The sequence below is a fragment of the Peromyscus californicus genome, unplaced genomic scaffold, assembly GCF_007827085.1.
Source record: "Peromyscus californicus insignis strain IS unplaced genomic scaffold, ASM782708v3 Scaffold_6__1_contigs__length_162567912, whole genome shotgun sequence".
Lineage (NCBI taxonomy): Eukaryota > Metazoa > Chordata > Mammalia > Rodentia > Cricetidae > Peromyscus > Peromyscus californicus.
This window is the reverse complement of record NW_026294584.1, coordinates 53,907,116-53,922,803: the sequence shown is the minus strand read 5'-3', so window position 1 is coordinate 53,922,803 and position 15,688 is coordinate 53,907,116. Positions and strand designations below refer to the sequence as shown.

At 40.5% G+C, this 15,688-nt stretch overlaps 1 protein-coding gene across 1 annotated transcript in view; it reads right to left on the bottom strand.

The window, feature by feature from the left end:
• The window catches only part of Mgam (maltase-glucoamylase), a 253,858-nt gene that overhangs the window by 96,997 nt on the left and 141,173 nt on the right, over positions 1-15,688 (bottom strand). Inside the window, exons 111-115 of the mRNA XM_052721491.1 lie at positions 15,527-15,583; positions 13,472-13,596; positions 12,413-12,501; positions 11,365-11,408; positions 10,436-10,606 (exon numbers count right to left, since the gene is read on the bottom strand). Coding sequence (XP_052577451.1) covers positions 10,436-10,606; positions 11,365-11,408; positions 12,413-12,501; positions 13,472-13,596; positions 15,527-15,583 — 486 coding nt within the window. The remainder of the gene's footprint in view (positions 1-10,435; positions 10,607-11,364; positions 11,409-12,412; positions 12,502-13,471; positions 13,597-15,526; positions 15,584-15,688) is intronic.

Sequence of the window (15,688 nt, the reverse complement as noted above, 5' to 3'; positions counted from 1 at the left end):
CTTTGTCTGCTCATCTAACACAAAGAGTGTAAAAGAAGGCCCTGCCAGACTTTCCCCATGGTCATCTCCAGCACTTGAAATCCATAACACACCTATAGTTTGTGAACATCTAGTCATTTGCTGACTAAGTGAAAAATAGAATAAATTGCTCATGTTGTGTTACATTGTTTCTGACTTCATTTTTTTCTCCTGAAGTTTGCCTGTGTTCACATTTTCATCAAATAAAATACGCTTCCCCTGTAATTATTTGAATTTTTACAGACTATTTTATTTTATGGTATGGGTATGACTGTTTTGTCTGCATGCACGTATGTGCATCAGGTGTGTGCTAGGTTCCCACAGAGGCCAGAAGAGGAGGTCAGTTCCCCTCGAGTTACTTACAGAGGCTTGTGAGTCACCATATGGATGCTGAGAAACAAACCCGGATCCTCCACAAGAGCAACAACTGTTCTAACAACTGAGCCACCCACCTCTCCAGCTTTCTCCCTCCTCCTAATCATTCGAAATAAACAAACACTATTAAAGTAGAAACTGAATAGCCATGAAGTGATAAAACACCTCTGGTGGATACTTCTCTTGCCTTCAATGGCTTAGCACCTTTATAAACTTTTGTTTTTTTTGTTTTTTTTCGAGACAGGGTTTCTCTGTGTAGCTTTGTGCTTTTCCTGGAACTCACTTGGTAGTCCAGGCTGGCCTCGAACTCACAGAGATCTGCCTGGCTCTGCCTCCCGAGTGCTGGGATTAAAGGCATGCGTCACTACCACCCGGCTGCAAACTGTTCTTATGCTCAAAGAATTTCTTACCTTATGATTCTGAAGGAAGGCACATGTACCACATCTTTGTTTCAGTGTATGTTAGCCTTTGTTAGACGGAAAATGCACCAAGATCTCATTTCAGATTGGGAAGGTACATTGGCCAAAGGTCAAGGATATAGATTTATTGTTACATAAGTTACTCCTTTTTTTTTTACGGCAGTTCCTTTTAAACTTCCCTACATTTCACGTTTGTGACATTATTCACATTGTAATGGTGACACCCAATCCACACTAACCTATAATGTGTTGACTAATTACTAATTAACTAGCTTCCCCTTTCAGTTTGATGATTAGCAGCTAGAAGATATCAGATGATATGCTGAGTTGACTTCATGGAAAACTATTGGAGACATGACCTGGTATCTCCCAGTTGTCAGTTGGCAAGCAAGAGTCAAGCTGGCATTTGGCATGTATTCTGCAAGTTGGTGGTTGGAATCATTGGGTCAGAAACTCTTCCTTTCGGAGCATCAAACCCCAAACCCAATGCAAAACTCTCAGCAATTCAGCTGTAAAGACAAGAGCTATGAATATTGGTGAAACTGGTGGTATCCACCAAGGACAGCCCAACTTTTTCTTTGTAGGAACGTAAGACAGTTAATTGGTAAGAGAAGAAATGCATTTCTTCTTTAAGCGAATACATTTAGGATTTTTATTTTTTAAATTAGACTAACTTATTGAGACAGTATTGACTGTCAACTTGGCAGGATATACAATGGCTGAGGAGACAAGACTCGAGGCATTTCTGTGAGGGATTCTTACGGCTGTAATTATGATTGCGATTGGTCAACTGAGGTTGGAAGGTCCACAAGTGACTGACACTCTTCCCCTGAACTCTCTAAGAAGGAAGAGAGCTGAATACAAGCAATTGTCGTTCTCCACTTCCTGATTGTGGACACAAGGGGACTGGTTCCCTCTAGTGCTTCTCACTTTGTCTTCCCTTCCTTGATGGACTGTAGTCTTTCTCTCTTAAAAAAAAAAATAATAAATCCTTTCTCCCTGAAGTTGATTTTGTCCAAGTATTTTATCACAACAGCAGAAAAGAAACTAAGATAGCTATTTAAAAGTAAAGTAAAATTTTGTAATTCGGAGAGGAAGTATGTCAGAAGGTAAGATCCTAACCCTCCCTTTAAATAGCTGACCAGTAGCTGAAAGTGGAGGTCCTTGTTTCAGGGCTGTCTTGGGATAGCCTCAGGTGTGGCCATAGCTCTATGGGAGATAATTCTCAAGTCAATATACAGGGTCCCTGAGACCTTTTCAGGATAAATTTGAGGCAAACTGTCACTTAAAAATAGTAAGAAAATATTTTTCTTTTTGAATGTCTGCCAAGCTTTGAATCTAAAATGGCCCTAACAGACTCATGTTTTGAATCCCTAGTCCCAGGCTTGTGGAAGTATTTTGAGGTCCATGGAGCCTTTAGGAGTTTGGGCCGGACTGATGAGAGCAGTTCAGGGAAGGCAGGCCTTTGAATGTGGTACCCACACTCTGCTGTATGAATAGTCTGGTCCATGTTCATGCTGTCATGAATTTGCCATGCCTTCCCCTACTATGATGGACTTGAAATAGCTCTGCAACCATGAGCCAAAATGTCCTCCTTTGCTTTAGTCAAGCACTTTGGAAAAAAAGCCATACACTGTCTTCCCATGCATCTCAGTGTCTTCATAGACTCTATCATGTAATATCAAAATGATAGAATGGAGCCATGAGAACCAACTATTGAGGTAGACTTTGAAGAGATTCGCAAAACTATAAAATAATGCCATTCTTCTAATTATTTTGTTATGTAAAATTATTTATTTTTATTAACATATATTCATTGTACAAAATGATGGGTTTCACTGTGACATCTTTGTATATATGTATTTCATTGTGATATCTTCATATACGTATTACTCTGATATTGCAACCCGATTATCCTCCTCTTGTTCCCCATGCCTTACTGGAAAAATATACATAAATATAATCCAGTGAATAAAATTTCTTGGCATTCTTAGTAATTTTAGAGTTTAATTCCTAATTCCAAACTGTGGATTCATGACACATAAATATATAGATATACGCTGTGGTGGTTTGAATGGGAATGGCCCCCATAGGCTCATGTTTTTGAATACTTGGTCCCCAGTTGGAACTCTTTGAGAAGGATTAGGATGTGTGGTCTTGTTGGAGGAACTGTGTCACTATGGTTGGGCTTTGAGGTTTTAAAAGCCCATGCCAGCATTCCCAAATAGTTTTCTCTCTGCCTCTCTGTCTCTGTCTCTGTCTCCCTGCACCCCGCCTATGGACCAAATGTAAGCTCTCATCTACTGCTCCAGTGTCATGCCTGCCTGCTTGCTGCCATGCCCCCTGCTATGATGACTGTTGACATACCCTCTAGAACTGTAAGCCCTGTTAAATGCTTTCATCTATAAATTGCCGTGGTCATGGTGTTTTGTCACAGCAATAGAAAAATAACTAAGATAAATACTTATGAATGAATAGATATGAATATATATATATATATATATATATATATATATATATAGTCAGATGAATAGGGGATACAAAACATTATAACATTATAAATCTATCTGGCTATCTTGACCCTATCCTAAGGAACAAGAAGGAGTTTTGTACAACTCCACAGGTATCACCACCATTTTGAAAATGAAATTTGTCTCAGAAAGACAAAGTGATTTAATTAAGTCTCCTGAGTTCATGTTGAGATTGTTCCTCACTTAAATGAAAGAAACATAAAATGCCCTGAATAGTGACTTCAATCCCTGTATTGGGAGGGCTCAGAGATTGGCAGCTCTGCCCTAGACAGAAACCAAGTAAATCACAGACCAGCTTCTCCCCTGTCATTTTCCAGAGCTGCTAAGATCATCTCTAATTTGAGAGGGAAACTTCACATGTCCTTATAGGGGGGCTACTAAGGAGCCAAAAACACATTTTATACTTAATCATTTCTGAGAATAGATTTTAAATTTTGTCACTACAAAGAATGATAAAGATGTGACACTGTGAATATTGTGGCCAGCTTTATTTGACTATTCCATATTGTATTCAAATATCAAAATATTATGTGGTATCTGATAAGTCTATACAGTATTTGAAGAGCCAAAAGTAAATTCAAGAGACAGGAGACGTTGACATTTGGAGTACTCTGCACATTTGTATGTAATATTTCCTTTGTGGTGGTCCACATTTTGCTATATGCATTTTAAAGTATTCTTCTAGAATTTTAAAACATTAGGAGGCATCCCATAGGTCACCAGTGGGGCCCCTGGATTGTCCATCCAGGAAACGCCTCACTAAGGACAACTAGAGTCAATATATGTCCATGTATTGGCACCATGGGATATTTCTAAAATATTAAGTCATGTCCTTGTAACCTCCTTACATCAATTAAAGGGAATTAATCTGGTTTTTTCCCTTTAAATCAAATAATTCTCTAATTCCCAAGCCCCTTGTGCATGATGCCTCATTTGATAGTTAGAATATTAAGTCAACTGAATGATATTCTGGTGCAATGCAGCAGGTGCAGATACCTGGACATACATACAGCAAGCAGAATGGCTTTCCAGTACAAAAGGGAAGCTGTGAAGAAGTATGCATACCCATTTGAAACACGCTGCATTTTCAAAAAACACTAAAATTAAACACGCCCATTGAGCATTCTACATAATTTCTCTTTATTTTAATTTTTCATTGGTATCTGTTATTTTGTAGGGGGTCATATTTGCCATGACATACATTTGGAGGTCAGAGGACAACTCTGTGGAGTCTGTTTACCCCTTCCCCTTTATGGTTTCTGAGGACTGGATTCAGAACACCAGGCTTGTGTGGCAAGAGTTTGTACCTCCTGAGCCATCTTGACAGCCCAGCTGAGTGTTTCTTTACACACATTTTAGCTGGTGTTTTAATCAATGTAGTTGTAACTACTGTTTGGTTTTTGTCAGAGTTGAGTTGATATTTTACAAAAACTGCTATGATTCTTTAACAATATTCAAAGCTTGTGAGAGAGTCATTACAGAGATGTAGGGGAAGGTGGCTCATTAAAAACTGTAATCTGGCCGGGCGGTGGTGGCGCACGCCTTTAATCCCAGCACTTGGGAGGCAGAGCCAGGCGGATCTCTGTGAGTTCGAGGCCAGCCTGGTCTCCAAAGCGAGTTCCAGGAAAGGCGCAAAGCTACACAGAGAAACCCTGTCTCGAAAAACCAAAAAACAAAAAAAAAAAAAAAAAAAAAAAAACAAAAAAAACTGTAATCTATTCCTGTGAGAATAGGAACTCCGATGTCACAGCAAACAAAAAAGACAAGGTCACAGGAGTCTTCTAAACACCAGGAAACCTGACCCCTCTGTGAGGTCCCCATTAAAACACATCACAACCTGGAGAATTTCTTGTAAATTCATTTGCTTTATTTTTCTGTGGCATACAAATCATATATGTTTGTGTGAACTGTTGCTATGTACATGAGATGTGGTCAAAAAATAAGATTTATACACTTGAAAGCACACTTGTATGAAAACAATTGTACATCCAATTCCTTCCTTCATCTCTACCACCTTAAATCTCCTTCTCATCACCTTCCTGTTTATTAAGCATTTCTCCAAGGCCCTCTTCTCTTTCAAATGAGTTGACGCTCCCTTTCTCCTCCCTGCAAGGCTACCATTCCTTAGAATGACTATCCCTCTTGCTGTTGCCTACCATTACATCACATCTTCCCTGCTTCCTTCCTGTGTTCTTCTTCCTCCTCCATCATATTCTCAGCATACTGTTCTCCTCCCCCTATACCAACTCACAGAAGTTCCTTTCTATAATTCTTAAGGTTTTGCTTACCTGCAAACAGGGGCTGCCATGACAAGATTGGGCTCCCATACACACACACACACACACACACACACACACACACACACACACAGACTTCAGCATGGATCTAATTCATCTTCACATCTTCAATGGATGTCATGCGATGAACCATATGTGCCACACTAATTACACAGATACATTAAAGTGACCCAGAGATATTATCTTGGGAGTCATAATACACACACACATAAAATCCACAAAATATTATAGCAGTACTGGGAATGAAACAATTGATGATACATAATAATTACATGATTATGAAGCATAAGTAGTTTAAATCTGCTCGTAGTATTTTGTTCTGAAAATTTAGGAAGAGTTCCATGTCAGTGACTGGAAACGATGCAGGCTGATTCTTTTGTCAGTCACATCAACTTTCAATACCTGTTGGAACAAACAAACAAGAAATGTATTGAGCATTTGTTGTCTAGAATTTCCTATGCACAAATGAACAGGGTGCAAGTCATTGAGCCACATGGCCTTGATGCCAACTACTGTTTTATTTTCAGGTGTGAAGGGTGTTTCCTAATCCTTGGAGTAGAATGATTGTTCTGTGATAGGGATGGGATCTCAAGGATTCAGTTCCCAACCACTGAGAACAAGTGCACAGGCCATTGAAAAGGGTACCCTGCCTTCCTCTCTTCTGTAGGGCTTCTAGCTCTCCTTTCACCCCAGTTTCTGTTGTCTCCTCATAGCACTCACCCACGGCCTGGGCAGTCTAATGCTGTCTCCTCATAGCACTCACCCACGGCCTGGGCAGTTTAATGCTGTCTCCTCACAGCACTCACCCACAGCCTGGGCAGTCTAATGCTGTCTCCTCACAGCACTCACCCACAGCCTGGTCAGTCTAATGCTGTTTCATCATAGTGCTCACCCATGGCCTGGTCAGTCTAATGTCTCCTCACAGCACTCACCCATGGCCTGATCAGTCTAATGTCTCCTCACCCATTGCCTGGGAAGTCTAACATTCGTGCTTCTTATAGGCAAACACTTTTGAGAGGCCTCACCAATGACCAAGTTTTAACTGTAAATAAATTGATTCACAACAGAATAGGGCAAAGTCCTTTAAAAGATCTTTTTAAAAGTGATTGACAAGAAAACCAAAGTATAAGGAGATGTTTTAAAATTATAAAACTGACGAAAAACTTTTCTCAGGCCTAGAAATCAGAAAGCATTCACATTTAGTACATGTACACACACACACACACACACACACACACACACACACACACACACACACACACACACACGAGACAGAGAGAGAGAGAGAGAGAGAGAGAGAGAGAGAGAGAGAGAGAGAGAGAGAGAGAGAGAATCATAGGAAGAAGTGCTCCCATTTACCACAGTGTGACAAGTGTAGGCACCAAAATATTATATGAATCCTAAGGTTCTAATTTTAACTTTGACAGGATGAGAGCATGTTTGTAATCAACAATTCTCAAATTACTCCAGGCTGGGCACACATCATGGCATGATCGTTGTCTACACAAGTGGGAACATCATTGCTAACACTAGTGTTGTGAATGTATAGACTGCAAACCATCCAAAGAATGTTTCAGGAAGGAATGAGTAATAAGATCAAGCACAAACTGGGTTAAAAACTTATCAAATATGTGTTTAGTGGATTGAGACAAAACATCAGACAAAAGTATAAAAATGTTTTTTCCACTCTTAAGATCAGTTTATTTTACTCTACGTAGAGTATAAATTAATTGAAAATATTTTAAAGTAAGCATTTTATCATAGCTAGCAGTATTAGATTTTAGCATTGGACTTCATAATTTATTTTATTTGTTACACCAGGAGCAGACAGCTTGGTACAGCCTGCAGGTAGCATTTTGTGTGTGGTCAAATATTTACACTGAGGCTCAGTCTGTACAGTGCTTGCACAACATTCACAGAGCCCTGGATTTGAACCCTAGAATTTTTAAGAAATGTTGAATCAGAGCATCTTTGGTAGGAAAGAACTGTCTTAACTGATCTGTATCATATGTATCTATTTAAATAATAATTAATATTAAGGCACAAAATAATAAACATATCCCAGTACAAATAGATAAAACATAAAAATAAATATTATATATTAGTTAAGGTATTATATTATATTATGTATCTTTTTGGACCCTAAAAGCTATGCATCTGGTATCTTCTCTGAAGAGGATGTGATCTGTCCTACAATGTTCCTGTAAGGATCAAGTGAGAACAGGTGCTGAGTACTCAGACGTGTCTCAGGTGTGGTGGTCAGTAAAGTTACTAGTATTTTTTTTAATCATGTGCCAGGTACCACAGTCGTGTTTTACACATACTTAATCTTCATGACAGTATTATTAGCTGGTTGTAACATCCTATATATTATGATCAGACATATGTAATTCATAAGAATCAAGCCTTAAATTCAGATCTCAGGTGTATCATACCCCAAGGCATCTAAATAGTCTCATGTCCATGTTCTTTAATAAGTATTCTAACATTTCATATTATATCACTTTTCCATTAAAAGTGCTTTTCTTGTGGTAATTGCAAAGAATCAGTTTTTTTTTTCAAAAGTGTGTATACCTTGAGCTTTCATGGAAACAGAAAGTGCTATGCGTGTTACCAGATGGGAAAAGCAATCATCCCTTTCACCCAGCAATGAACTTTACTAGCTACAATAATGACCTGCCTGTCAAGATATGCCCACTAGTGCAATAATGGAATTAATGTCACAGGAGTAAATAACCACTTTTTTAAAATTTAAGGTTCACTCTGTGACATGCAATCTATACCTGTCTGAGAGGTCAAGAAACTGTGGCTAGATAGGTCATGGGCTCTAGGGGAAAACCTGCCATGATTATTCTGCAAATGTACATAGCAATAAAAGATCTTCTAATGACTTCTTGCTATACCAATAGATCAGTGCATCATTCAACCCTCATCAGAGAAACTTCTTGAAGTAGAGAACAATTAACAGAAATACCCACAATTGATCACTGAGCAGAGAATTAGAGAGTTCCAAATGTTCAACCCTAAATGGGATGTCTATATCACACCCCTCCACTCAAGGTTCAGGGAGCTATGTAGAATGGGGGGGTGCAGAAAATTTTTAAGAACCAGAGGTAGAAAATGATTTTAAGGACACTGCGTGTGCTGGCTAGTTTTTTGCAACTTGACACAAAATATAGTTACCTGGGAAGAGGAAACTTCAACTGAGAAAAATACCTCTACCAAATTGGCCTGTGAATAAATCTATGGAGCACTTTCTTGATTAATGATTAATGGAAGAGGATCCATCCCGTTATAGGCAGTGCCACACCTTGGAAGGTGGTTGAGAGTTGCATAAAAAAGCAGACTGAGTCAGCCAGGAGGAACAAGCCAGTAAAACAGCATTCCTCCATGGCCTCTTTATCAGTTCCTGGCTCTAGGTTCCTGCCTTCCCTTTATGATGGAATATGACCTGAGAGTTGTGTACTGAAAGAAACCATTTCCTAAGCAAGTTTTTTTTGTCATTGTGTTTTGTCACAACAGTAGAAACCCTAACTAAGACACTATATTTCCCAGACACAGTAGGATTGTGTACATAAACTCACAGATATTGTGACAACATGCATAAGACCTGTGCATGCTTAAGGCAGACAAAAATCTCAGTGTAGAGAAGAAAGAGAAGGCATGAAGTCCCATGAGTAGCTGAGGAGCTACTGGCATTTGGTTGCTACTTGGAAAGGAAATGTCAGTTTTCTTCAATGATATGACACTGGGTCAGGCTCAACGCCCAGGAGTAGTTGACCAACACAAACTGGACTAAATGGGTTTAAATAAGAAGAGTGAGAAAGAGAACATGAAGTTGGATGTTTAGGGAGGTAGAAGAGGATCTAAGAGGAGTTGGGGCAGGGGATGAACATAAACATTAACAAAATGCTAAGTTTACCGTGCTCCAATGGAAGGCCACATGCTCAAGGAAATATAGAAAGCACACATTGAGAGAGGTAGTTAGGTAGGTACATACATACATACACACATTCATTCATAGATACATACACGCATAACATATACATACATACCTACACATACATACATACATACATACATAAATACACACACATACATGCATATATACATTGATGCATAGATAGGACACAAAAGTTGGGTGGGTAGAGAAGGGTGGGTGGATCTGGGAGAAGTTGGGGGAAGGGGTTAATAGCATGAAATTCTCAAAGAACCAATTACAAATGATACCAATCTCCAACTCATAATGTTAAGATATTTTAAATACATATTTACATTCAAATTTACTCTGATACAGAGTCATTGTATTTCTCTACCTAACATTTCCCCCTGTTATACCACTTAAAATACTAAAATATTGAGATACAACTCCAAGGGTGTGGAAATTTCCAAGAGCTTCCTATACATTTAAATGGAAAAACAGTGAGTGAGAGCAAAGAGTTGTTTCATCTTTGTTGTAGTTGCCTCTCTACGGTATTTTAAGTAGTGGACCAACTCTTCTTAGAGTTAAGATAGTACCTGACATTTGATGAAATAGAGTAGTACAAGCTGTTTGAGAATTTGGTTTCCGAGCCAGAACGAGAGACAAGTGTCACTTAGGTTTTAAGACAAGACATTAGATATAGAAAGTAAACAATCAGATTTTCAACACCGTATGATAAACCATGGATTTTGCTTTATCTCCACTCTGCCCACAGATGACACTGAACACAGTGGCTGCCTGGGGGAGGGGAGACTGTTGCACAAAGCATTTGAGGGTTGGGAATGACCATTGGGCTTTCCAGCAGTCACAAACCTGAGTTGTGGTGTTGTAGTCATAGGAGACTGGTTCATTCAAGTTGCTCCCAGCGATGCTCACACTGGTAATGGAAACACTGCCCAATCCCCAGATTTCAATGTAGCCTAGGTACAAAGGTGCTGTACCAGTGATGTAATTATTAAGAATAACATGTGTCTGCAATGTATTCTGTCAAATTGAAAATAAAACAGAAAGAAACAAATATCAAAATTAGTTCAATTTTGTTCTCAACTTTGTTTTAGGCATAGATGTAAATCACGAAATGAGACAGCCTGAGTCCATATATTACGTTTTCAGATAGTAAAAACCATGACCTCAGCACCCTGTCCCCAGCTGCCCTATCCCATCCACTTTGCATGGGCCACCATCAGCCTGGTCTGTAGGATGGCCTTGAACTCTGTAAGTTACAAGTCTCAAGTATCAAGAAATGTATATTCTACACATGGAAAGGTCACCATATGTGCAGAACATTTAAAAGTAGCATAGGAAGGAGGGCTAGATTACACAGAAAGATTATCCACCTGAAAAATGGTACACTGGCTGGGCGGTGGTGGCGCACGCCTTTAATCCCAGCACTCGGGAGGCAGAGCCAGGCGGATCTCTGTGAGTTCGAGGCCAGCCTGGGCTACCAAGTGAGTTCCAGGAAAGGCGCAAAGCTACACAGAGAAACCCTGTCTCGAAAAACCAAAAAAAAAAAAAAAAAAATGGTACACTGAAACAGTTACTGCTGAGACATGGACAGGTTCAGTCAAAAACATGTCCTGGGAGCATAGGAAATCCTCCCCCCACCCCCAGAGTTCTGGAGGAAAAGAAAGACGAGTACTGAAGAAATTCTAGGAAGTACATACATAGAACCCTTACAAGAGCCGGTATCCTGCCAAGACAGCAGAAACCTATACTCTCTTTTTAGTGTCTGTCACACTCACCTGGCTAACAGAAAAGCTGGCCAAGTAGTATCGCTCAGTGATATCTGCAAACAGACAAAAGGGCAGATGTGAGCTGGGTCTGTGATAGGCTTCTAATTGCTGATTTGTCTTAGCTGAGAGTGAGGTTATTCTCGTTTTGTTTTTCTCCATTACAACGAGTTCCATTTTGTAGTGGACGTTCTCTCTATGGAAATTAGTCAGGTTCTATACCCATCCCCAAATGGATACAAATGTTTGAAATGAGCGTGTAGATGCACTTGTCCAAAAGCTACCACATATAAAAATCACCTACTGCTGCCTTAGGTCACTTTTTTTCACAGTCTACTAGTCCCAACCTCTCCCGAGTCACCTCAGAATTTCCAGATTCCTTTTGCTTAGAAGCACACATCCACACATGTAAACACGCTGTGGCTGCTGCCTTGCTTTATCTTGAGTGGTAATGGGTGGTTTTAAATGTGATCTCCACAAAATGTTTTAAAAACTGGGAAAGCGTGGTGTTTGGCAGCGTGGAGGACGGAAAAGGCAGCTTGCTGGTGACTAGCTCCTTCTCAGGGCTTCCTCTGCCTCTGCAGTGCGGTCTCTTCCTCATTTACTTCCCCACTCCTCCTGGGACCACTAGCTTCTAAAACTGTGCTGCCCACAGCAGAAGGCACCATAAAAATTAGCTATGTAAATTTAAATGAATATCAATCAAATAAAACAAACTTCAGTTTGTTAGATGCCCTTGTGACATTTGAGTGTTCACTGGAACCTGTATCTACAGCTGTGTTGAGCTGCAGAAGCTCTTTGTGGCTAAAAGTTCTACTGTGTGGTAAAGAGTACTTGTGCCATCCACCTCCAAAGAGGTTACCAGCTCCCATAAACTCCTGATGGAAAGTCCCCCACATAAACAACACATGTAGCATTGTCTTGTTGGGACAACTAATCATGTAGTTGGGAAATGTGTATAAATACCATGATAGTTTATCTCAGCTGAAAGGCAGGAATTTAAGATAATCGAGAGCCTTGCTCATGATGTGGTCAGGAATCCCAGCCAGCCCCTACTCACTGATGTTTTTCCCATCATCCCAGAAGAGCCAGCCCTCAGCAAGTCCTTCATCATTCAAGGCAACCTTGAGGCCCATGAACTTCTCACGGCTGTGGTGGGGAGGGAGAGAGGCATTAGCTAAAAACACAGTCACAGTCACAAGCCAACAGGTTTCACAGGAACAAAGGAGTAAGATGAAGTACTTCCTGAGGGTTCAAGTGGGTTCTCCTACTAGAAAATGTTGAGAACTGGCTCTAGGTGCATGCACCACTGCATGTCCTAAGTGGATGACTTCACCAAGGCATCAAGGGGAATTTTCCAGTAGGGCTCTTAAATTAAAAGCACATAACTGGCTTCCTTCTTTCCCCTTTCCTGAAGCTGTAAACCTTTCATGACCCATCAACTAAAACACTCAGAGGACAAATGGGTAAAGTTTTGAAGCATTATGTCAGGCCCACATGGAATCCCATATTCTTCCTGGGCCTGTGACTCACTGAATCATATAGCTCAATAAAGCCTCCACTTCCTTATCTGTGGAATGGAGATGACGGCAATACTCACCTCAAGCAATTTCATTTCTCTTTGATTAAGAAAAATAGAAAATCATAAAACAAAGTTCTTAATACTGGCATAGTATTATCCTAAGCATGCAGCAAGCATTTGCTTGATGTTAATGATTGATGAATGACATATAAACTTAGGGCAAGAGCTCTTAAATATTTTCAAGGTAAAGCAACCTCAGGCATCAGTTGCCACATGGTTAAAATTTTCCAGCAATCATTTGTTCTTAAGAAAAGAAATGGAAGATTCCAAAAATATGAATTATGACTACCGCCATTTTAATTTCTATTGTAAATGTCACTTATTACATGAGCAATTTCACACACTTTGATTTAAACAACTGATGAAAATTGTTGAGAGTTCAGAGTTTTTCAAAAGTTCAAATACAAAAATGCAAAAAATAAATCCAGTGAAAATACTTTCAGACTTCAGAGTGATACTCAAGAGATGAGGAGCCTTCTCCACACATGATTAAGCTCACTACTACACAAAGCAGAACCCCATTTCCCCCCCATTCACCTCAAACGGGTATTCATGGCAGGTTCCTGCCAGGGCAGGATGTAGCCCCCACGGACATGAAGATTAATGTGTTCAAGAGGGGCTTGCAAGTTCTTCCATTGTCCCCTTGCATTAATATCTACACCCTGTGGGGAAAAGAGAGGAGATGATGAGAGAGATGCACATATCACTGAGCAGTGCATCTAGCAGACATCCCAGCCACCTCCTGGACTCGTCTCTTGGTCCCCACTATTTAATACATACCAGCTATACACTCTACATTCACCTGCTCCATAGAAAACATCCAAATGACTTATGTGCCTTTATCTTTGAATCTGGCTTGCTATACTGTGCTTTTTCCCTACTCGGGCTGGTTCAGCCCTTTTGGGCAACCTGGTGATCCTCTGCTCCAAGAAGATCACCATACTGGTATCAAATTTCATGAGGACGTTCAATTAGTATAGCATACAATACCCCAGAGTTGATGGACTCAAGCAATCCCCCTGCCAAAGCCTCCCTAGAAGCTAGGATGGCAGGCATGGGCCATGGTGCTCAGCAGTCCGGTCCTGTCCTTTTTTGATGTTGAGCAACATTGTTTCTGCCCCCTAGAGGACAGTAGCACCCTATGTCTAGACTCCACAGTGTGCTCCCATAAAGTTTTGAAAGGCAAATATTAGCTCATCATTGCATTGTTAACCCCAAACAGAAAAGCACCCACCATTCCAATACCTAGAACTCAGCAGAGAGTTTTGCACCTGAGCAAGGCTAGGACTCCAACCAAAATGCCTAGGGTGCAGACCTGAAGGAGGTCCACACTCTCAAGTCCAAGAAAAAGCAGGTCCATCCTTCCAGTAAGGGCCCTCCCTTAAGCTATGTACCCTGAGTGTCTCCCTGCTTAGCTCTAGTGTAAGCCCTGACAGGTTCAAAAGAACTGTTAAAGTACTGGACAGTCAACATGCAAATTCAAGACCATGTGAGGACCACTTAAGGGAAAAAGCTGCTCTCTCCCTCCAGGGCCCTGGTGCTGGACTGAAAGCACATAGCTGAATGTTAGTGTACTTCTACTCTTAAGAGAAAGCAGCTAGCAACCAATAAGAGGGAAATGACTTTGTTCCTAGAACGGAAAAACTCCTTTGTCCTTGTTCCGTTTTCACCCAGATCCATTGCACTGTCCTCAGAGGAGAGGCTAGTGCACTGGTCTGCTTCTGGTCTTCCTGACTGTGCTCTGCTCAGAAAGTCCAAAGAGGTGGGCTAGTGGGAGGGCAAGAATGTCTTTCCTTTAATTCTTCCCTAAGAATCTGTCTCATATGTGTCCTTAGACAGATCACCTCTAAAATGTCTTCTCAAAACCTTTCTCTCTCAGCTTGTCTTCTATGACCACTATGGCCCAGATATCCGCAACAGAGAGCCCCTGTGGTTGCCTTTATAAGTGAACATGTGCTGTTTGGATATGTATTTGAGGACTCACTCAGTAATTATAGGAAGGAACTGTTCTTGAGTATCTATACCAGAAGTTCACAACCTGTGAGTCACAACCCCTTTGGGGGCAACCAACACTTTCACACAGGTCACTTAAGGCCATCAGAAAGCACAGATATTTATATTATAATTCATAACAGTGGCAAAACTACAGTTATAAAGTAGCAAAGAAAATAATTTTATGGTTGGGGTCACCACAACATGAGTAACTGTATTAAGGGGCTAAAGCATTAGGAAGGTTGAGAACCACTGATCTATACTATAGAAGCAGATATATACTAAAAGACAGAAGCAAAAACTAATTTATGGCACAATTTGAAGAGGTGACTAGTCACCGGAGTGGATAGTAAGGACATACAGAAAAATAAAATCCACATGTAAAAAACATGCAATGAGCCATGACTGAGAGGCTTGCCTCTTCAGCTCTCTGGTCTTGCTCTCACCCCACTGGAAGATGAGAAAACAGAGGCCACAGGAAATATACAGCTTGTGCAGGACAACCACACATGGTTTCCAGGGCTGTGGTGTGAGATCTGTCAGATACAAAGACTTTGTACTCTCTGTTTGTCAGGCTACACAAACATTTAGAAAACTTACCGTGTAGTAGTCATACCAGCGGGCTCTGGGAAAATATGCATCTACAGTTCTGGCGTTCTGAAATTTAACACAAACAAGGTGTCAGTAGTGGAAGTGTTGTCTAGGATGGAGGAGCAACGCATGTGGGAAAAAAGTGACAACAGTAGTGACAGCCTGGAGTCT